The 25,298-nt window shown below is 40.8% G+C and overlaps 1 protein-coding gene across 3 annotated transcripts; it reads right to left on the minus strand.

Moving 5' to 3' along the window:
• Positions 1-50: 50 nt before the first annotated feature.
• Positions 51-9,203, minus strand: Pll (serine/threonine-protein kinase pelle). Of its 3 annotated transcripts, XM_071726171.1 has the most exons (9): positions 8,399-9,203; positions 8,021-8,143; positions 7,644-7,764; positions 6,971-7,333; positions 6,748-6,871; positions 6,425-6,476; positions 1,376-1,954; positions 825-1,264; positions 51-611 (listed from the first exon to the last, which is right to left on the minus strand). In XM_071726171.1, exons 7-9 carry the CDS (start codon positions 1,944-1,946, stop codon positions 270-272), a joined length of 1,353 nt encoding a protein of 450 aa, XP_071582272.1. In that variant the 5' UTR covers positions 1,947-1,954; positions 6,425-6,476; positions 6,748-6,871; positions 6,971-7,333; positions 7,644-7,764; positions 8,021-8,143; positions 8,399-9,203; the 3' UTR covers positions 51-269. The 3 variants fall into 3 exon arrangements, with proteins under 3 accessions (XP_071582272.1, XP_071582279.1, XP_071582265.1); XM_071726178.1 differs by lacking the exons at positions 8,021-8,143; positions 8,399-9,203 and having other exon boundaries at positions 7,644-7,996; XM_071726164.1 differs by lacking the exons at positions 6,425-6,476; positions 6,748-6,871; positions 6,971-7,333; ... (1 more) ...; positions 8,021-8,143; positions 8,399-9,203 and adding an exon at positions 2,218-2,537.
• Between the last annotated feature and the right edge of the window lie 16,095 nt (positions 9,204-25,298).

Genomic DNA, 25,298 nt, shown 5'->3' on the forward strand with positions numbered 1-25,298 from the left:
TTATGACCTTTTATAAAATTTTATAAAATTAAAATGTCATATAACACCGATTAACATATAACATATAATATACATATATAATATACATATATAATATAGAAATATAATTGTTTTATAACAACAATATATTTACAATATGTTATCCACTATGTATGTATGTATGTATGTATGTATATAAAATCCACTTTATCACAATATGCTCATCATTATATGTGCAAATGAAAATAAGTATATTCGTCTTAAAAATATATATGTAATGATTATGAATTTCATAAATCGTTCAATGTTTGAAATACAAGTTCCATTTCGGGTCGATTTTGCGCCGATCCATTAGAACACCATTTTCCTATGGATATTAAATTTCTATAAACCTGTTTGTTCTCTTCACCACCTTTCTTGTCCATCAATAAGGAAATGTCTTTGTCTTTCCAAGATTCAATTAAATCTCCTAACAATTTCTTTTCGGGCCGTAAATCGTCATAAGCTCGAAGACCAGTTGCCATTTCGAATAAGACTATGCCGTAACTATAAGTGTCTATTTTTGTGGACAATTTTTTGTCACGTAAAAATTCTTCTGGCAGGTAGGGTCTAGTTCCATGAATTCTGCTGATCTAATAATTATTAATAGTTACTGTCAACAATTTTTCATAACAATTGCCCATTGTAATACCATAAAATGTATTTTCACATTTAGTGTTTTAGTCTTTTAAAATAATCATAAAATATAAGAAAAAATCTTGTAGTTTTCTAGCAACTTGAGCATAAAAAAATCATTCACGTTAAATTTTTATTCATCTTTTACTTACTTACTAATAATTACTTACCTTCATACTGTCTCTTTCAGGACCTTCCCGCGCCAAGCCAAAATCACCAATCCTGGGCTCGAAATTTTTATCCAACAAAATATTCGCGCTTTTAATATCACCATGGATCAATGGTTTTTCCCCGATGGTGTGCAAGTATTGCAATCCGCGTGCTATACCTTTAGCAATTTCATGTCTTTGCATCCACGTTAACGGTTTAGTCTTTTGTCTTAATAGTAGCCTATCTTCCAAAGACCCGTTCTTCATCAGCTGATAAACCAAGCACGGTGCTTCGCCGCCGAGACTGTATGCATATAAAGGCAAGATATTTTCATGGGTACGAGAATTCAAAATCTTTATTTCTTTCAATGATTGCTGCAGCTGCAATATGTAACTTTCATCCGAATCTGATCCCTTTTGTCGGATTTTTTTTATTGCAACATCAGTATTTTTCCAGATGCCTGTAACGTATATAAATGTGACTTAATAAATCAAGAATCTTTTAAATCAGATATTCTCAATCTGATAATCTACTTTTGACAATCTACATGTTAATAAATGAAATAATATACCTCTGTATACTGTTCCAAAACCACCTCTTCCCAATATGTTGTGCTGATTCCATCCATCTGTGGCAATAGCTAGTTCACTATAACTTGCGTGTGGCAAAGTAGTTTCTGTTCTTGGCAGTGGCGATTCGTTAATCTTTTTCTCATTACTGCCAATATTCTGCGGAGAGAAAACAGCAGCAGCTCCTGGTGAAGCTACTAACAAATTATTGGAGTTGCTCGGACTAATACCCAATTGCGCCGTTGGTTGATTAAAAATTTTATTAACACTTTGCTGCGGCAGTACGCGTTGATTAAAATTCTGTGTGCCAATCTTCAAATCTTTAGTGTTCTTGTTGACCAACTGCTTACGCGGCATGTTCTGCAAATTGCCTTCCCCGTTGTACAAAAGCCGATGAAATTTCTGATCAACGAAAGGTAATAATGGTACCATTGACTGATAGTGTTGCATTCTGGATAATAACACAAATAGTTCTGCTGTTGTATGATTATGATGGCCCCATAGTGTCAAGAGCTCATCTGTGGGATTTTTCTCCTTTCTTAAACTTTGTATCGTTAAGACATCATATTTCATCCAGGTACCTGCCAATGTTACATTAATATAAAAAAAATCTAATTACAGATAATACATAACATTTAACACATATAAATAGTTATTGCATATCCAGTTTTAAACAATTGCTTGCTATTGCTAAGCAAAATTGGTGCAACATTAAAAGATAAATACAATATCTAATGTAAAATCATAAAGCAGATGATTGAAGTGAATAAATTAGTAATGAATAGGTTAGTGTGTGACAAGGGTATATTTATCAAGGGTATAAGGGGATTTCCTGATGACATACCAGCCAGCTCCTCCCACTTATCATTTTGGTTCATAATTTTGCAAAATTCTGATCGTTCAAAGAAGGGCAAGTGGTAAATGTATTTGATGCTCTCCGTTGTTGCCATTTCACAAATTTATCAGATCACAATTGTGTATTGTAAAATTATTCGTTGTACATAATATATATGTATATTACATATAAATGTAATATCACTAAAATTATTCTCTAAAGGCACATTCAACTCAATTCCAACAGACGTCCATACTCCATATTGGGAAGTGCTAACTTCGACAAAATATGCACAACAAGACGTAGACGTTTGCACGTATCCAGACGCACGCATGATGTAAGTAAACCATATATCTATTTACACCATGGCTGGCAGAACCTGCAGAAGAAATTGTTGAGTTCGTCTTATCAACACTCTGCGTTGATTGGTTGGTTCTAAAAGTAAGAGCCAATCACGTTCGACTGCTACTCAGCTGCTTGGTCTGCTGAACGCGGCCAATGGACGCGTTCAGCAGCGCTGCCTTCGAGAACCACGAACCAACCACGCTCTTCGGAAGCATAGAAAAAACATTCGAGCATTAGAAAAACATTCTATGGCTCGAAAATTTAATCATGTAAGTTATTTAAAATTTATTAATATAATATCTATTTAAAAAGTTGTAACAATGATTCTAAACATAGAAATTATTATTTTTTTTACATATTTATCTATTCTAGGAAATACCTTTTGCGTGGGTTATCATGGAACGAAGGAAATATACAGATTATAAACCAATATTAGAATATGTATTCAATAAATTAGCACGTCATTGCGTCCACGAACAGTAATGACCGATTTTGAATTTGCTCTTCAAAAAGCTTTTTTAACGGTCTTATCATATCCGCTGAAGTGAAAGGATGTTATTTTCATTATTTACAGGTATCAATTCTCTCTCTCTCTCTCTCTCTCTCTCTCTCTCTCTCTCTCTCTCTCTCCTCTCTCTCTCTCTCTCTCTCTCTCTCTCTCTCTCTCTCTCTCTCTCTCTCTCTCTCTCTCTCTCTCTCTCTCTCTCTCTCTCAATCTTTATTATTGTATGCATAATATTTTAACGTATATATTAAAAATATTATGCATACAATAACAATTCATATATTAAATATTTTTAATTATTTATTTAAATCTTTATAATATTTTATAGGCGTTATGTAAAAATATTAGAAAGTTCATAGGAAAAAAAAAGCAAATTTGAAGCAATCAGAGGAAATACTTACAAAGCTAATGGCTTTGGCGTTATTACCTGATGTGAAAAAGATATTGTGACAACTTTTCATAATATTAAATTAGACATGTCGGTATATATGAGGCGTCGATCCCAACGTTATTTTCGCTATTACGACCGTTTTTGGATAAAACGAGTAGCACCAACCCGATTTTCAATGTATCGGAAGCTTAAACGGACAAATAATTAAATAGAACGATACCACAGGACATTAAATCATAAATTTACAGATAACCATGACCCATGGATGTTTATAAGTAAGTTTTGTACATTAATATAAATTGTGAGGAATAACTAATATGTATACATATTAATAATTATTACGTAAAATATTATTATAAATAATTGATATCTAAAAGTGCTTTCGTATTTTCAAGTGCAATGAAATATATTATGCGGCATTTAGTAATAAATGGTACACCCTAAATCCAAAAATTGCAGAAGATTTGTTGTTCTTAATGACAAGAGGTTCTAAACCAATCTATCTGACTGTTGGAAAAATTTTTCCTGTTACAATGGCCACCTTTTGCAATGTGAGATATTTTAATGTTTTACTATTGCATTAAAATATTGTTTGGTGTCACTGCAAATCTGTTATAAATCATTACACAATGTACTACATTTTAATATATATAATTCAAATCTTTTATTTTCATCTATATGTATATGTACAATCTTAAACTTCGCAATTATATACCTAAGCTCAAGTTATTAATTTAATACTGTTAACTTACTATGTAATCATTAAAAAATATGTCTTTCAGTTAATAAAAACGTCCGTTGGATATATATCCGTTTTGCATACAACAAAAAGTTGATTAAAAAAGTGAGAAGAATGTGAAGTTTCTTTTCCAAAATATTATGCAACTTTTCATAGAATTATACTTTGGTTTAAGAAGTATGCCTGTATTGATGTTATTTGCAAATAAATAAATTTCATTGCATTATTTGCGTGGAGAATTCTATTAAGTAATAAAAAAACTCGTAAATTTAACTAAAATTAAATAAATCGTAATCTATAGAAATCTGTTCTGATCATAATAAATATCCTGCATGCATAAAAATTTGGTTCATAATTTTAAAAATATCTCGTTTGCAATTTATCAGATTTTCACACATGCTTGTGATTATGTGTGTTTTATTTTCGAGTATTGTTTGTAGTCGGGAATGCTCTCGCGAGCGTATCTACTTAAGTCGATGGAAAAATACTTATGGCAATCACTATTATTATGAGATATCACTATTATGACGTTTAAATACACTCTCAGCAGACAGATTATAAGAATTGCATCGTACAGAGACGTTTCCGTTTAATATGATACTGAAAGTATCAAATTAATTCTCTTTCAATTTGTGTACCCAAATCTTTCCTAAATAGCAATTGGTATGCATCGTAATAAAATCGATTTTGTGTGCGTGAGAATATGGTAGTACATATACGTGTTGTCACACCCACGCTTATTCACTCGTTGTTATCCAAGTTACGTCAGCGGCTACTTGGGCGGACAAAAGAAAACGAGAAATGTTTTTAACTCTTTCGTTACTACGCTAACTACGTCAATTTCTACAAAAGAATATGTAAGTACTTTAGTTATGGAACAATTTGTTCAATAATTTATAACTAAAAGTGCTTCTGATTTTTTCAAGTGTAATAAAATATATTATGCTACATGCAGTAATAAATGGTACAACATGGATCCAAAAATTACAAAAGATTTGTGATTGATGTTAAGCAAGACGCTCTAAACCAATTTATCTCACCGTTGGAAAAATATCTCCTGTTACAGTCACTTTTTGTAGTGTAAGATAATTTTGTGTTTAATTATAAGTATCATATTAAAACCTCGTTTAGCATTACTAAAATTTATTCAAGTTTATTGTGCAATCCGTATTATGTTTTAATATATAAAATTTAAATTTTTTATTTCATGTATTTAAAATCTTAAACTTCACTGTTATTTATCTATTAAGTTTATATTGTTAAATAACCATATTTTTATCAAAATCTTTTCGTCTTCTTTCTTCCGGCCAGAGACTCACCTTTTGTAACACCTGGCCGTATCATGGCTCATATATAGCCAGAGATCGATAACAAGAAGAAATACTTCTTCTGCTGCCGGCTAATCATCGCCGGCAATAAGCGTAAGAATTTACGCTTTTGTATGATCCGCGAAACACGAACGCGTCGCGAAGGGGCCATTATATTAATTAAATTAATTAAGTACAAAGTTAAAAAATTAACAATAACAATAATTTCTTTAGAACATGAATTAATTTCACATTTAGTCTTTGCGCACGTTTATTCGTAGCAATTCAGATATATATTCAATAATTAAAATATATATTCAATAAAAAACAAATTTGAATTTAAAAAAAATCTTTATATCGACAGTTTTAATTCGAAGAGATTCGATTATGACTATAAACTTTATATATATATATTAAACTTTATATTATTTTAAATACTAACTTTATAATATGAACAAACTTTAATTTAAAACTATTATTTATAATTTAAAACTAAATAAGCGAAAAATGCTAGACGCGCCATTCGATAGAATTTAAGGCCCATATACGTGTATTCATCGATTCGAAATTCATCGTTACTAAATCTCATCTCAAAAGCATGCAGAGATGAAAAATTCAGATGAATGACGCAAGATCCGGAAAGGATAATAAATTTTTCACACAATTAGAATTGATAAAAATATCTCTTTGTATTGTGCTAATTATTAAAATATATTTTTTGTATAATATGTTATTTTAAAATTATTTTCAAATGATGTAAAACTGTTCGATTCTAAAATAATTATCTAGAATAATCTAGATAATTAACTAGAAAGAAATCTTCTATTTTATAGCAATAAATATATATGGGATCTTACGTCATATTATTATTTCAACTGGTAAAATCCAGTTATCAATTACCTCAACAGACATATTAATTTATCACTCACCGACCCCGATGCGCAACAGCGGAATTACATCTGCCACGTAGCTACGTTGTATCTGTAATATACAAACATAAATATCATATTAAAATGGTGTTCAAAAAACCTAATGTTTTGAAACATAATTCCTATGTAGATCAAACTTTTTATTATTCAATTAGATATTAATTTAAATAAGGAAACATTTTACGAAAAGGATCTTTACAAGGATAAATTTCTACAATATTAAATTACTTCTTTTCTTCTAATTATTATTTCTAAATCACGGGAAATAAAACAACTCGAGAATAAACAGGAAAAATTTTACACGAAATAAAAATAATATTTACCGCAAAGTTGTTCCGCTGGCGCCCGATGCCTCTCCCAGGCCTCCTCCTCCTCTCAGGCTGCTCGGGATGTCAGCTTCGCAGGATTCCCTCGCTGCTCCGATGTCACCTTCTACGTCGTTATTTTCTGAAATATTCAAATGAACGATTCGATTAAGTAAAGACAGAAGAGATAGAACATTTTTGGACATAAGTAACATAGTACGTAAAAATCAATTACACTCACCACTTTCTTTCCTGCTGTTCCGGCCGCAAAATCCACCTCCACCTCCGGGTCAGATAGGAGTCTCGAGCCACATTGAGACTCGTGGCAATGCAGTGTGACTTCATCCATTAAGCAAGAAAAATCAAGAAGCCATTTCGGCTATATTGCATTAATTTTACGACGTTGTTGCAATATAGTCGAAATGTTTCTTGACCTTTCTCGCTTAATGGGAATGTAATTACTGAAAATAATTAAAAATTATTCCCTACCTACGTTTTAACTAAGTCCCTACCTACGCTTATTTCTCCACACTTCCCTACGCTAAAACTCACCGACACCGATGCGCAGCAGCGGAGCTGTATCTGCAACGTCGCTACGATGATTCTGTAACAATCAAACACATAATCCAGATTAGAGCAGGGAAGAAAAGAGACAGTCTGTATTTCGAAAAATAATTACCGAAGGTAAAACACGGAATTCTATATATCTTTTAATTAAATAAATTTAATAAAAAAACACGTTTAATTTCTTGAAAGTATACTCTATTTACTGAACACAAAAATTCAAAATAAAATTTAAAAGATTAAACTCTTTTTTAATTTCTACTCTCTGACTATCTTTACTATTCGAATGAAAAACCGATTGGTTAAACTTTCCGCGAAAGACACAATATGTATAAACCAATTATATTTACCGCATGTTGTTCCGCCGGCGCCTGATGCCTCTTCCAGGCCTCCACCTCCTCTCAGGCTGCTCGGGATGTCACTCGTGGTTCCTCGATGCGAAGATGATGCTCCTTCCAGCGCGGATATTTTCTGTAACATAAAAATAATCGAATCGATTAAATACGTGTCACGCGCATCGAACATCTTATTTGTTATTCAGATTAATATTATATTTTAAAGTACATCTTCGAAAAAGGTTTCTACGTTAGAATCAACTTGAATCAAATTTTTCAAAATATTTCTTTTTACTAATTTATATTTTAAAACACGGTTTAATGTAGGAACTTAATAAGCACAAAGAGGGATTCTATAATATCTTAAAAAAAAAATAAAAAGTAACACTTACCAGAAGTGTTGGTACACCGATGCCCGATGCCTATCCTAGGCCTCCTCCTCCTCTCAGGCTGCTCGGGATGTCACTCGTGGTTCCTCGATGCGAAGATGATGCTCCTTCCAGCGCGGATATTTTCTGTAACATAAAAATAATCGAATCGATTAAATACGTGTCACGCGCATCGAACATCTTATTCGTTATTCAGATTAATATTATATTTTAAATTACTTCTTCGAAAAAGGTTTCTACGTTAGAATCAACTTGAATCAAATTTTTCAAAACATCTTTTTTTACTAATTTAAATTCCGAAACACGGTTTAATGTAGGAACTGAATAAGCACAAAGAGGGATTCTATAATATCTTAAAAAAAAATGAAAAGTAACACTTACCAGAAGTGTTGGTACGCCGATGCCCGATGCCTATCCTAGGCCTCCTCCTCCTCTCAGGCTGCTCGGGATGTCAGCTTCGCAGGATTCCCTCGCTGCTCCGATGTCATCTTCTGCGTCGTTATTTTCTGAAACATTTAAATGAACGATTCGATTAAGCGTAATGAATGTCTCGCGGCGCGGAGAGACCCGCGACGACGCGTATAAGGGAGGGAAGCCGACGACATAGTCTCGCGGCGCGGAGAGACCCGCGACGACGCGTATAAGGGAGGGAAGCCGACGACATAGTCTCGCGGCGCGGAGAGACCCGCGACGACGCGTATAAGGGAGGGAAGCCGACGACATAGTCTCGCGGCGCGGAGAGACCCGCGACGACGCGTATAAGGGAGGGAAGCCGACGACATAGTCTCGCGGCGCGGAGAGACCCGCGACGACGCGTATAAGGGAGGGAAGCCGACGACATAGTCTCGCGGCGCGGAGAGACCCGCGACGACGCGTATAAGGGAGGGAAGCCGACGACATAGTCTCGCGGCGCGGAGAGACCCGCGACGACGCGTATAAGGGAGGGAAGCCGACGACATAGTCTCGCGGCGCGGAGAGACCCGCGACGACGCGTATAAGGGAGGGAAGCCGACGACATAGTCTCGCGGCGCGGAGAGACCCGCGACGACGCGTATAAGGGAGGGAAGCCGACGACATAGTCTCGCGGCGCGGAGAGACCCGCGACGACGCGTATAAGGGAGGGAAGCCGACGACATAGTCTCGCGGCGCGGAGAGACCCGCGACGACGCGTATAAGGGAGGGAAGCCGACGACATAGTCTCGCGGCGCGGAGAGACCCGCGACGGACCGTATGAGCGAGCGAACGGTGTAAATGTCCCGCGGCGCGGCGGGGGGACACGCGACGGACCGTATGAGCGAGCGAACGGTGTAAATGTCCCGCGGCGCGGCGGGGGGACACGCGACGGACCGTATGAGCGAGCGAACGGTGTAAATGTCCCGCGGCGCGGCGGGGGGACACGCGACGGACCGTATGAGCGAGCGAACGGTGTAAATGTCCCGCGGCGCGGCGGGGGGACACGCGACGGACCGTATGAGCGAGCGAACGGTGTAAATGTCCCGCGGCGCGGCGGGGGGACACGCGACGGACCGTATGAGCGAGCGAACGGTGTAAATGTCCCGCGGCGCGGCGGGGGGACACGCGACGGACCGTATGAGCGAGCGAACGGTGTAAATGTCCCGCGGCGCGGCGGGGGGACACGCGACGGACCGTATGAGCGAGCGAACGGTGTAAATGTCCCGCGGCGCGGCGGGGGGACACGCGACGGACCGTATGAGCGAGCGAACGGTGTAAATGTCCCGCGGCGCGGCGGGGGGACACGCGACGGACCGTATGAGCGAGCGAACGGTGTAAATGTCCCGCGGCGCGGCGGGGGGACACGCGACGGACCGTATGAGCGAGCGAACGGTGTAAATGTCCCGCGGCGCGGCGGGGGGACACGCGACGGACCGTATGAGCGAGCGAACGGTGTAAATGTCCCGCGGCGCGGCGGGGGGACACGCGACGGACCGTATGAGCGAGCGAACGGTGTAAATGTCCCGCGGCGCGGCGGGGGGACACGCGACGGACCGTATGAGCGAGCGAACGGTGTAAATGTCCCGCGGCGCGGCGGGGGGACACGCGACGGACCGCATGAGCGAGCGAACGGTGTAAATGTCCCGCGGCGCGGCGGGGGGACACGCGACGGACCGCATGAGCGAGCGAACGGTGTAAATGTCCCGCGGCGCGGCGGGGGGACACGCGACGGACCGCATGAGCGAGCGAACGGCGTAAATGTCCCGCGGCGCGGCGGGGGGACACGCGACGGACCGCATGAGCGAGCGAACGGCGTAAATGTCCCGCGGCGCGGCGGGGGGACACGCGACGGACCGCATGAGCGAGCGAACGGCGTAAATGTCCCGCGGCGCGGCGGGGGGACACGCGACGGACCGCATGAGCGAGCGAACGGCGTAAATGTCCCGCGGCGCGGCGGGGGGACACGCGACGGACCGCATGAGCGAGCGAACGGCGTAAATGTCCCGCGGCGCGGCGGGGGGACACGCGACGGACCGCATGAGCGAGCGAACGGCGTAAATGTCCCGCGGCGCGGCGGGGGGACACGCGACGGACCGCATGAGCGAGCGAACGGCGTAAATGTCCCGCGGCGCGGCGGGGGGACACGCGACGGACCGCATGAGCGAGCGAACGGCGTAAATGTCCCGCGGCGCGGCGGGGGGACACGCGACGGACCGCATGAGCGAGCGAACGGCGTAAATGTCCCGCGGCGCGGCGGGGGGACACGCGACGGACCGCATGAGCGAGCGAACGGCGTAAATGTCCCGCGGCGCGGCGGGGGGACACGCGACGGACCGCATGAGCGAGCGAACGGCGTAAATGTCCCGCGGCGCGGCGGGGGGACACGCGACGGACCGCATGAGCGAGCGAACGGCGTAAATGTCCCGCGGCGCGGCGGGGGGACACGCGACGGACCGCATGAGCGAGCGAACGGCGTAAATGTCCCGCGGCGCGGCGGGGGGACACGCGACGGACCGCATGAGCGAGCGAACGGCGTAAATGTCCCGCGGCGCGGCGGGGGGACACGCGACGGACCGCATGAGCGAGCGAACGGCGTAAATGTCCCGCGGCGCGGCGGGGGGACACGCGACGGACCGCATGAGCGAGCGAACGGCGTAAATGTCCCGCGGCGCGGCGGGGGGACACGCGACGGACCGCATGAGCGAGCGAACGGCGTAAATGTCCCGCGGCGCGGCGGGGGGACACGCGACGGACCGCATGAGCGAGCGAACGGCGTAAATGTCCCGCGGCGCGGCGGGGGGACACGCGACGGACCGCATGAGCGAGCGAACGGCGTAAATGTCCCGCGGCGCGGCGGGGGGACACGCGACGGACCGCATGAGCGAGCGAACGGCGTAAATGTCCCGCGGCGCGGCGGGGGGACACGCGACGGACCGCATGAGCGAGCGAACGGCGTAAATGTCCCGCGGCGCGGCGGGGGGACACGCGACGGACCGCATGAGCGAGCGAACGGCGTAAATGTCCCGCGGCGCGGCGGGGGGACACGCGACGGACCGCATGAGCGAGCGAACGGCGTAAATGTCCCGCGGCGCGGCGGGGGGACACGCGACGGACCGCATGAGCGAGCGAACGGCGTAAATGTCCCGCGGCGCGGCGGGGGGACACGCGACGGACCGCATGAGCGAGCGAACGGCGTAAATGTCCCGCGGCGCGGCGGGGGGACACGCGACGGACCGCATGAGCGAGCGAACGGCGTAAATGTCCCGCGGCGCGGCGGGGGGACACGCGACGGACCGCATGAGCGAGCGAACGGCGTAAATGTCCCGCGGCGCGGCGGGGGGACACGCGACGGACCGCATGAGCGAGCGAACGGCGTAAATGTCCCGCGGCGCGGCGGGGGGACACGCGACGGACCGCATGAGCGAGCGAACGGCGTAAATGTCCCGCGGCGCGGCGGGGGGACACGCGACGGACCGCATGAGCGAGCGAACGGCGTAAATGTCCCGCGGCGCGGCGGGGGGACACGCGACGGACCGCATGAGCGAGCGAACGGCGTAAATGTCCCGCGGCGCGGCGGGGGGACACGCGACGGACCGCATGAGCGAGCGAACGGCGTAAATGTCCAGCGGCGCGGCGGGGGGACACGCGACGGACCGCATGAGCGAGCGAACGGCGTAAATGTCCCGCGGCGCGGCGGGGGGACACGCGACGGACCGCATGAGCGAGCGAACGGCGTAAATGTCCCGCGGCGCGGCGGGGGGACACGCGACGGACCGCATGAGCGAGCGAACGGCGTAAATGTCCAGCGGCGCGGCGGGGGGACACGCGACGGACCGCATGAGCGAGCGAACGGCGTAAATGTCCAGCGGCGCGGCGGGGGGACACGCGACGGACCGCATGAGCGAGCGAACGGCGTAAATGTCCAGCGGCGCGGCGGGGGGACACGCGACGGACCGCATGAGCGAGCGAACGGCGTAAATGTCCAGCGGCGCGGCGGGGGGACACGCGACGGACCGCATGAGCGAGCGAACGGCGTAAATGTCCAGCGGCGCGGCGGGGGGACACGCGACGGACCGCATGAGCGAGCGAACGGCGTAAATGTCCAGCGGCGCGGCGGGGGGACACGCGACGGACCGCATGAGCGAGCGAACGGCGTAAATGTCCAGCGGCGCGGCGGGGGGACACGCGACGGACCGCATGAGCGAGCGAACGGCGTAAATGTCCAGCGGCGCGGCGGGGGGACACGCGACGGACCGCATGAGCGAGCGAACGGCGTAAATGTCCAGCGGCGCGGCGGGGGGACACGCGACGGACCGCATGAGCGAGCGAACGGCGTAAATGTCCAGCGGCGCGGCGGGGGGACACGCGACGGACCGCATGAGCGAGCGAACGGCGTAAATGTCCAGCGGCGCGGCGGGGGGACACGCGACGGACCGCATGAGCGAGCGAACGGCGTAAATGTCCAGCGGCGCGGCGGGGGGACACGCGACGGACCGCATGAGCGAGCGAACGGCGTAAATGTCCAGCGGCGCGGCGGGGGGACACGCGACGGACCGCATGAGCGAGCGAACGGCGTAAATGTCCAGCGGCGCGGCGGGGGGACACGCGACGGACCGCATGAGCGAGCGAACGGCGTAAATGTCCAGCGGCGCGGCGGGGGGACACGCGACGGACCGCATGAGCGAGCGAACGGCGTAAATGTCCAGCGGCGCGGCGGGGGGACACGCGACGGACCGCATGAGCGAGCGAACGGCGTAAATGTCCAGCGGCGCGGCGGGGGGACACGCGACGGACCGCATGAGCGAGCGAACGGCGTAAATGTCCCGCGGCGCGGCGGGGGGACACGCGACGGACCGCATGAGCGAGCGAACGGCGTAAATGTCCCGCGGCGCGGCGGGGGGACACGCGACGGACCGCATGAGCGAGCGAACGGTATAAATGTCCCGCGGCGCGGCGGGGGGACACGCGACGGACCGCATGAGCGAGCGAACGGTAGTAAATGTCCCGCGGCGCGGCGGGGGGACACGCGACGGACCGCATGAGCGAGCGAACGGCGTAAATGTCCAGCGGCGCGGCGGGGGGACACGCGACGGACCGCATGAGCGAGCGAACGGTATAAATGTCCCGCGGCGCGGCGGGGGGACACGCGACGGACCGCATGAGCGAGCGAACGGTATAAATGTCCCGCGGCGCGGCGGGGGGACACGCGACGGACCGCATGAGCGAGCGAACGGTATAAATGTCCCGCGGCGCGGCGGGGGGACACGCGACGGACCGCATGAGCGAGCGAACGGTATAAATGTCCCGCGGCGCGGCGGGGGGACACGCGACGGACCGCATGAGCGAGCGAACGGTATAAATGTCCCGCGGCGCGGCGGGGGGACACGCGACGGACCGCATGAGCGAGCGAACGGTATAAATGTCCCGCGGCGCGGCGGGGGGACACGCGACGGACCGCATGAGCGAGCGAACGGTATAAATGTCCCGCGGCGCGGCGGGGGGACACGCGACGGACCGCATGAGCGAGCGAACGGTATAAATGTCCCGCGGCGCGGCGGGGGGACACGCGACGGACCGCATGAGCGAGCGAACGGTATAAATGTCCCGCGGCGCGGCGGGGGGACACGCGACGGACCGCATGAGCGAGCGAACGGTATAAATGTCCCGCGGCGCGGCGGGGGGACACGCGACGGACCATATGAGCGAGCGAAGCGTATAAACGTCCCGCGGCGCGGAGGGACGCGCGACGGACCGTATAAGCGAAGCGTAATGTCTCGCGGCGGCAGACAACGCGACGGGAGCGCCGGACCCCATTGTACCCTTCACTCCCAGCGAACTGGGAGGAGGGTACGGTGTGCTCGTAGACCCTGTACCTCCCCACCGGGCCCTCCCTTCGGTAAAGCCGAAGGTACTGCCCCAGTGGATCGTTGATACAGGGAGCCCTCTCACCACGGCAAGGTGGCACACCACGAGAGGGACATTTTTTACACGCTTAACTTTATCCGTTGTCCTACCTACCCGTATTACAATTTAGTATTTGTTAATCCATACCTCAAAGTGATCACTTGAGATTTGGGAAACGTAGAATTGAGAGTTTTAACGTGCGCGATTGGAATTTAATTGGGGATGGGGATTTTCCAATCTCGCACATATGCGAGAAAATATAAAGAAAATAGTCCTACTTTGGGCAAATAAACAGATCAAATTATTTTGTATGTTAACTACTTTACAAACCTTCAATTCTGGTCATTAATATAGACCTTACCTTATGAGATGTTTTCGTCGTTTCTTCTGACCAAGATTGAACTCACCTATTGAGTTGTTACTGGCCAAATCCATTTTGGTTGTATGTCAGCCAGAAAATAAGAAGGAGAAAAATTCCTTCAATGCCGGCTGATTAACAGCGCCGGTAGACGATTATAATGTTGCGGTCGATTACGAATCGTTGCGATCGTTAATAAGCGCGCGTTAATCATATCGGAAAAAAATAAACAACCACGTTGGATCGTTAATAAAATTTTAATTAAGTGACTTAATTTTGCTTTTAATTTTACAATGATACGCGTAATTAATGTATTCGTCCAAGAATTAATACACAGCAGCAATGGAAAGTAAAACAGAATTATATTATCAAGAAATGAAAGAATTTTATGTTAATCGCGTTCTAATAAAAATCGTCGTGATTATATCTCACAATTAGTCACAAATATCTGGATTTCAATAGTACAATGTAGAAACACGAGACAACAGAAATTTAAAAATTAATCGATGACTCGATCAATCAATTATTTATTAATGAATGGACAAACAATGTTTGGTATAAAAGTATAAACCGAATCGCGAACCGAACCGTGAACCGAATCACGAATCGTTACTTAATCTCACTTTAGATATCAATTGAGATATTCAGACTAAATGACGTGAGATCCAAAGGGATTAATAATTTCTCCATATAATTAATATCGCAATCAATATAATGAATTCATCAAGTTCTTACGCTGTAACATTTGTCTTTACAAATTCTTATATACATATTTATATAAATATTTCGTTATTATAACGCAAATTGTTATCAAATTTATATTTATAATATGACATATCAAAAATACATATATCTACGATTATATTATATATTTTAATGTAATATAATTGATATGAAAACTATCAATTTTGAGATAATTCTACATGAAAAATGATTCTGTCCCGCAATAAAATATTCACTGGATCTCACGTTATTTTATTTTGTTTTTTTTATACAAAGCCAAGCTACATATGGATAGACTATAAATATCGTCCAAGACTATAAATACGATTAACACTTTTTAGTGTGATCTATATATGTATGTACAATAAGGTTCATGTGGAAATTATGCAACGTGAATCAAAATATCTTTTGGTCTTTTTCATTTGTAATGCATGCACATTGAATTTATTAATACATTTTGCTTCTTTGCACCAATTTATGTAATATTTAATCCTGGAGGAATATTTGGAATAGGGAGAAAGAAAGAGAGAGAAAAAAGAAAATGAAGAAACACATTTAAATTTTCTTATTTATATAATCAATTAATTTATTTTATTTTATTAAACCTATCTGTACTCCATCTACAGATACTTATAGCTTTTATTATTTCTTAATTCCATAATTGTAATTAAACTATCTATTGTCTATCTATAAAAAATTATTTTCTATTTATTTCAATTGTATATAAAAAATATAAATATTTTAAAAATTTTTATTCTACACGAAAAATAAAAGTCACAAAAAACTTAAATAAAATCTTATATTCGAAAAACGTTATAAAACTTTATTTTAGTTCTTTGTCTTTTTCTGTATTTCTTAATAATTTTAAAAATAAATTTAAAAAATGTTATTAATGTAATAAATCTAAATAATTGATTTTAATATTGTACAAGAAACTAATATCTTTATATATAATAAAATATACATCACCATCATCGTTACTTATTACTCGTGTCCGAGCGTGGTGACTTCTCTTCATATACATGTGTTGCACACGTAGATTATACACATTGTATATGGGACCTACAGTTTAAGTAACGCCGATTCCGAACGGCTATGTTTTTTTCAGAGAAGTGTTCGTGGCAAGAATACTCTTCGGTGGTTTGCCATTGCCTTCCGAGAGGAGAACGAGCGAATAAAATTTTTCTAGCTCTACCGGGAATCGAACCCGGGACCTTTGGGCTCAATAGACCAGTGCGCTGTCTACTAGGCCATGCTCGTCCTCAATAAAATATACACAGAGAAAAAATAATGTTGTATCAACAGCATTAGTCTAATTGGAAATAATCTTGTTTTATTTTATTAAAACAAAAGCATAATGTATTGAATTAACAAGATTATTTCCAATTAGACTCAGGCTGTTGATACAACATTATTTTTTCTCCGTGTATATTTGCCAAATTTAAATAATTGCCTATAAATTTCAGGCGACTGGTATACTTCGCATGTTCTGCGATACAAATAACATTAGATGCATTCATAAATAATGCATCGACATAACGTATGTGCTTATGGATGCATTCTCCCGTAAGCACAATAAATAATGATGATGCTCCAGGATTAATTATTTAGCCTAGTCTGATCTAGTCTATCCATTTTAGAGCAACGAATTTGTAAGAAGTCGCATTTATCTTACTATTATATGGATACAATACATAAATTTATCTAATATAGGTCTCACAAATTCGTTACCCCATACTATTGTAAAAAATTCGTCACTCACCGATCCGATGCGCAACGGGCGGAGTAATTCGGCCACGTAACTACGATGATACTGTAACAAAAACGAAAGATATAAATTAAAGAGGCGCTGAAAATGATAAATGTTTCAAAAGATACACATAATTTTACGCGCATCTAAATTCGTCTTTCAATTAGATTCACTGATATAATTATCTATTTTCCGGAAAAAATATTTACAAAAATAAATTTTTATAAAATTTTGAATAATTTCTTTTTTTCTAATTAGTTTTAGCTTATCGAAATAAAACTCCGAATAAATGAGGAAAAACTATTAATTTTATGCAGATAAAAGGTGATACTTACCCCAAGGTTGCTCCGCCGGGGCCCGATGTCTCTCTCAGACCTCCTCCTCCTCTCAGGACGTCAGGCCTCCTTCTCTCACCGCACAGGACACTCGCGAGAAACACTCGCGGATAATAAACTACAATCGCGCGCGGACTAATTTTAGTAAAAGTCTTTCTCGCGCGATACTGTACGGCACTCCCGTTTAAAAAAGTCCTTTAGTCCGATTACTTGAACGGCACTCCCGAAGCAAACGCGACGAACCGGCTGCGGTTCGTTCATTCAATTAAATCGGCGGACGAGGGTACGTTAGCTTCCCCGTCTTTAGATTTTTATCCAAGCAGAACGAGAGTTTTGCTTGGGTAAAATCCTCGTACTGGGTACTGAGCCTTCCCACCTCGCCAAGGTTGTACCCATGGGAAGGAAGTACTTTACTCTGTAACATAAAAGCAGGTAATAAACAAATAAAAAGTATAAAATATTTGTATAATTTTATACATATAAAAAATTATACAAATATTTTATACTTTCTATTTGTTGATCACGAGATATAAATACGATTGATAAACTTAAATAAGAACAGTAAATTAAAAAGGTTTAACATTTTAATTGTTAAACCTTTATTTGTTTTCTATCTTTTATTTTCTTTATATTCTATATTTGTAAAAAATTATTATATAAAATGTATAAAATATTTGTATAATTTTATACATATAAAAAATTATACAAATATTTTATACTTTCTATTTGTTGATCACGAGATATAAATACGATTGGTAAACTTAAGAACAGTAAATTAAAAAGGTTTAACATTTTAATTGTTAAACCTATATTTGTTTTCTACCTTTTATTTTCTTTATATTTTATATTTGTAAAAAATTATTTTATACAATTTTTATACGAGTACATTCTTGTATGCAAACTAAATTAATTAATAAATGCACAATTAATATAATAATAAAGAAGCGTCCAGAATTAAACTTATCCTAATCTGTTGTAACTGACCCATTTTAAGGCAACGGATGTATAGAATGCTATATACTTATGTGTAAGATCTTTATATTGTTAACAAAATTTCATACGTTTATCTAGATATATAGTATGTATACTTAATAAGTTACCCTACATCCGTTACCTCAATAAATATATTAATTCATCACTCACCGACACCGATGCGATGCGCAATAGCGGAATTATATCTGCCACGTAGCTACGTTGATTCTGTAACATATAAATATAAAATTTATATTAAAATGGTGTTTAAAAAACTCAATGTTTTAAAACATAATTCCTATGCCATCAAACCTTTTATTTATCATTCAATTAGATATTTATTTAAATAATTATTTTCCTAAAATAATCTTTACAATAATGAGCTTTTATAAAACTTCAAATTACCACTTTCTTTCTAATTATTATTTCTAAATTATTGTGAAATAAAGCGATTCAAAAATAAACAGGAAAAAAGTTGTTTTTACACAAATAAATAATATTTACCGCAAAGTTGTTCCGCTGGCGCCCGATGCCTCTCCCAGGCCTCCTCCTCCTCCTCTCAGGCTGTCCTCTCGGGTTGTCAGTTCCCTCGATGCGACACTTTCCGCGTCGTTATCTTCTGTAATATATAAATAAATGACTTGATATTAAATAATTCTTACGCATCAAACTTCTTATTCGTCATTTAATTACACTTTTATTTAAATAATTATACATTTTCAGAAAAATATCTTTACAAAAATAAATTCTTATAAAATTTCAAATTACTTATTTTTTTCTAATTATTATTTCAAAATCATGATCAAATAAAACGACTCAAGTATAAGCAAAAATTAAAATTACTTTTACACAAAATAAAAAGTAATATTTACCACAATGTTGTTTCGCTGGCGCCTGATGTCTCTCTCAGGCCTCATTCTTCTCTCAGGTTGACCTCTCGGGTTATCACCTCCCTCGATGCCCAACACAACTCCACCGGCACCACAAACGCGAATAACAATGTTCGCGCGATAATTAATACGCCACTCCCGAAAACATGAAATAACGCCCGATTTTGCCCGCGATAACCACGTTATCTCAACGCGTTCAGAGCCGGAGAGCTGACTCGATTTGCCCGATTAAGGACTTAGCCCCGCGTGGCCAGTTGAATAGTGTTCGACAGAGAGAAGAGAGATCCTCGAAAAGTAGAAAGCGAGCTCTCTACGATGAGAATCATCTCCCCTCGCCACCGACACGTCTGGTAGTCACCCTTCCACGCACAGTGAAGTCAAATGATCTGGGCAGTTCTTGTTATGCGATCCCGGCACCTTTCCGCTCAAGGACCACGCACGAGACAGCCGTCACGTCTGAGAACGTGGAAATTGACGCAGTTATATGCTAATTATTAAAATCGCGCGATCCGCTTCCGGATAATACGACAACTTCGAACGGCACTCCCGAAAATGCGACGATTTTAATTGTCATATTCGAAAATTCAACGATTTCGAGCGGCACTCCCGAAATTGCGACGCAACGAACCGTTTATACAATTGGCGGCGATTGTGTTTAGTTGCCCTGTTGTTCGGTAAAAACGGAATTGCCTGTAAAAGATAAGATTACGCGTACGTTTAGGGCGGTACTCTACTTAGATAGGGATACGCGTAGTAAGTATACGCGAGAATAAAAATATGCGAGAATAATGCTACAGTTGAAAGCGGATGAAGTACGCGTCGCGTGTGATTAATTTCGAGAATATCGTGCAAGGTATGGCAAAGCCGCACGATTATTATATTCTAGTGATTACTTGTAATCACGTTTAATTGTAATAAATATTTTGTTTGTTTTACGAAATAGATGTGAGTGCCATGAAGAAATAGCAATGCAGAAAGAAAAGAAGAACCTAAGCCGAGGAAGTGGGCAGATGTAACAGATCGCAAAGTGAGCATTTCATAATCAATTTTAATTAATTGTTACTGATGGAAATAATTATTCATTGGCGCAGTATATCGTTTTTCGATCACTGTATAGTGTAATAGTGTATTGAATGTTTAATACGTTGTCTAATAAATAAAATATTTTAGATTATATTTTAAGATTTTTTTAAATATTTAATAAATTTTTTTGTTGCCTTTTAAAATATGGATAGGTCAGGATAGAGTAGTAATTTGATTCCTTGAATAATTATTATCCCTCGATTTATTGTATATGCATACAAGGTTGCATAAAATAAAGGAAGCTGTAAAACAGAGTTCATTATAATTGATATGATATATATTATTATTCAATTTGTTCATTTATTGTACATTTATATGCAACAGAACTTCATTAAGCGATAGAATAAATTACTTATTTTAGATATGGATAAATTTCTTGATAAAAAAGTTTAATTGAAAAAGAGAAATTGTTTCAAACTTAATAAAGATTTGTTTTATATTTCTTTTCAAGCTTTGTATGCACAGATAGGATTACAAGATTTTTAGTAGATATAAGATTATTTAATTTCGAGATATGTACATGAATTTCTCGAAGTTCACAGAACAAATATAAGAAAATAACAGGAACTAATAAATAAAGCAAGCTCAATAAAAAGTAAGAACAATGATGAAATGGTTTTCGTGAGAGAAAAATTATGTTCAAAGCTTAATAAAGACGTTACCGCTATATACTTATTGTCAAGCTTTTTTGGCACACATTAAAATTTTTAGGAACTCTAATAAGAACACCATGAGGATATGATATAGAATAGTTTTAGAATATTAAAATACATCATAATTAATTAAATTTTAAAGTATTAATAAACAACGAAAAATGCGGAAAAAAGAGAAAGAGATAAAATAAAACTAAAATAAGTTTATTGATGCTTTTAGAATATACACTTTTTAAATATCTTCATGGTTTTCGTATCTTAATAGACTGGAAGACCAGATAAGAAGAAGATATTTATGTATTGTACATTGTACATATCTGTGTGAAATAAAAATGCATCAGTGTCTGTATAAATATAAAACAAGTATAGGAAATACTTATTAATGTTGCATATTAATAATTTTTTTTAATAAACTGTCAAATTATATGACATTTATAATTTAAAAGATATTAGAAGAGCAGAACATAAAGAAAAAGTTTCTTTGTGATATGCATATAATACTCAGGCTTAAGTATTATAATTATGTAATAATTAATTTGTTGTTATTAACTAACATGTCACAATATCGATTGATGATTATAATATACATTATTTAACATCTATTTGCTATGTACGAAGTCTAAGGAAAAAATTAATTAATCAAAAATTATTGTTATCTGTGTAAATATAGTATAAAAATTAGATGACAAATCGTTATGCATTTGTAATTACAATTACGCGCAAACTGATTTGTCATCCACTATTGATTATCATAACTCACGTAAAATCTATTTTTATTGTCTAGCAGAAATTGGCTTTTGATTTCTCACACGTGCATATATTACATATATAATATTTATCAACTGATATTAATAAATAGGGTACTGATAACCAATTGTAAATATTACAATATATTTAACTGCTTTAATAAACTGCTTAAAAAAACTATTATGGTTAATTAACTACTCTACTCTATAATTTTATATGATATACTTATCTATAATGTTTTTATACACTTAATTGATAATTGTACTTTTTTAACTATATTAATAACCAAGGAATAAATGCATTTAGATATCAAGAAGTTTGTGAATATTTTATTACTGTATCTATTATCGTTGCAAATTTAAATTTTTATATATTAATTATAATTGCTAAGAAAAAATATTGTTTATTATTTCCGGTTAAATATAAGTCGACATAAGTCGACTTATATTTTAACATGTTCTGGTTGTAAAATATTTTCTATTTTTTTCCAATTTCTGTATTTCAAAATTAAACTTTTTTATCAAGCAATTCTATTTTATCATGCATATCTAAAATAAGTAATTTATTCTATCGCTTAATAAAGTTCTGTTGCATGTAAATGGGTAATGAATTTATAAAAATTATATGAAACATAAATAAGACATAAATGTAAATACGATATGAGAAAAACCGGAAATAATAAACAATATTTTTTCTTAGCAATTATTAATATATAAAAATTTAAATTCGCAACGATAATAGATACAGTAGTCAAATATTCACAAACTTCTTGATATCTGAATGCATTTATTCAGGTTATTTGGTTATTAATATATTTTAAAAAGTGCAGTTATTAGTTAAGGGTATAAGAATATTATAGATAAGTACTATCATATAAATTTGTAGCCTTTTGAAATATGGATAGATCAAGATAGAGTAGTAATTTAATTCCTTGAATAATTAGTATTCGTCGATTTATTGTATGTGCATACAAAGTTGCATAAAATAAAAAAAGCTATAAAATAGAGTTTATTATAATTGATATGATATATATCATTATTAAATTTGTTTGTTTATTGTACGTTTACATGCAACAGAACTTTATTAAGCAATAAATAAATTACTTATTTTTAGATATGCATAAATTACTTGATAAAAGAGTTTAATTTTAAAATACAGAAATTGGAAAAAAATAGAAAATATTTTACAACCAGACCATGTTAAAAGATAAGTCTTATATTTGGATAAATTGTTTCAAACTTAATAAAGATATTTTTACATTTCTTGTCAAGCTTTGTATGCACAGATAGGATTACAAGATTTTTAGCAAATATAAAATTATTTAATTTCGAGATTACGATAGGATATAATTGAGTGCACTTACCAGTGCGATGCGCAGTAATAGAGTTGTACTCGTATATATGCAACACTGATCTGTAAAATATAAATATATTTAAATAAATATCTAAATTAATATTTTAAATTTCAATATTTTACAAAAATAATTATTACATGCATTTAACTTCTTATTCTTAATTTCTTTTCATAAATTCTTAATCTTTCGTAGTTTTCTGGCTTTTAATTAAATATTTATTTAAAAAATTACGTAACTCTCTACATAAAATCTTTTTATATAAAAATTTTAAAAAATTTGATAAATAGAATCTTTAATTCTTGCGTATTTATAATTTAAATAATTATAACTTTTTAAATGGTGTAAAATATTACATGTATGTTGAATTTTATAAATACTTTATTAAATATTTTAAGCCTCTCAAATGTAAAAAATATATAATGCATTTTATAAGCTATAATGTTACGTAATATTACTATAATTAGTGCGTGGAATACTCGTTGTAATCGTGTGATTCTCGCGAGGAAAACCGTTTAAATTCAGTAACTAATAAAATAAGTAACAAATTGCTCACCTCGTGGTTGCTTCGCCGTCGCTCGACGCCTCTCCTGGGCCTCCTCCTCCTCTCTCCGCGGCCGCTCATTTATGGCGCTCGCTAGAACACAATTAACTATTATATGATTGCTACGTATACGGCACTCCCGACGTCCCGACGTCAATCATTTGCACGACTCGAACTGTATTACATTCGGACGGAAAATCGATGCAGGAAGTGCGTATGATTTCGCGACAAATCGCCGCGGTGATTAGATTCGCACGTTATAAAGCAGATGAAGCGTACGGGTTAAAGTTAAGAATATAAATGTTCGCGGAACGCGATATCCGGAAAATATGAACGTCGCTCTCTCGACTGTTCGCGCGACAGATTCGATCAAACGCATCTCGTGAAATATTTTAAGCAACGTACCGAGCGTCGAATCTACGTCACGCCAGTGTCAAATATATTAAGACACGATTAAATATGAGACAAATAGATTCGTCCTGTATGCGCCGTGACGTTCCGTTCACGGCGACGAAAGATTCGAGAGTGACGCTGCCAGCTTAACCATGATGCCGCGCGATGAATTTCGGTTAAACGCATCTCGCGAAATACTCGTTTTATGAAGTCAGCGATGTACCGGTCGAATCTACGTCGTATGTGCGTCAAATACCGGAGGCACGATTGAGTTCAAGCTTATAATGATTTCGCTTACCGATCAAACGTGCCGTGACTAATAGGCCCGTCCTGTACCCGCGACGTTCTGTTCGCGACGACGAGAGATTCGAGAGTGACGTCAGTGACGCCGCGCCGCCGCGATGCCGCCATCTTTACCGTGATCCCGCGCGATAAATTTCGGCCGAACGCATCTCGCGAAATATCTTAAGCAATGTATCGAGCTTCGAATCTACGTCGCGCGGGTGCCAAATACTAAGATACCATTAAATACGGAAGCTCATAACGATTGCGCTTACCGATTATATACGAGCCACGACGAATAGACCCGTCCTGTACCCGCGACGTTCCGTTCGCGACGACGAGAGATTCGAGAGTGACGTCGCGATGCGCCATCTTTACCGTGATCCCGCGCGATAGATTTCGCCCGAACGCATCTCGCGAAATATCTTAAGCAATGTATCGAGCTTCGAATCTACGTCGCACGAGTGCCAAATACTAAAAGACACCATTGAATACGGAAGCTCATAATGATTGCGCTTACGGAGCTTACCGATTATACGAGCCGCGACAAATAGATCCGTCCGTCCTGTATATGCGCGAGCGTTGCGTTCGCGCCGGTTCGCGGCGACGAAAGATTCGAGAGTGACGCCGCGCCCCCCCGCGGCCCGCGCCAACCCTCTCTTGCAGTGACGCCGCGCGACACGACGCGAGTCAAATTGGCGCCTGATTACGAAATGATTGACTGCTCAAAGATACAAAATAATAATTTGTATTTGCTATTATCATCATTTTCCATTCCTTATATCACTTCAATTCCTTTAAACAATTCAGTCAATAGAAAAATTGTTTCGAGAAACACATAGC

This window comes from Temnothorax nylanderi, unplaced genomic scaffold, assembly GCF_030848795.1.
Source record: "Temnothorax nylanderi isolate EJ_2023f unplaced genomic scaffold, tnyl_v1.0 TNYL_tig0009_pilon, whole genome shotgun sequence".
Taxonomy (NCBI): Eukaryota; Metazoa; Arthropoda; class Insecta; order Hymenoptera; family Formicidae; genus Temnothorax; species Temnothorax nylanderi.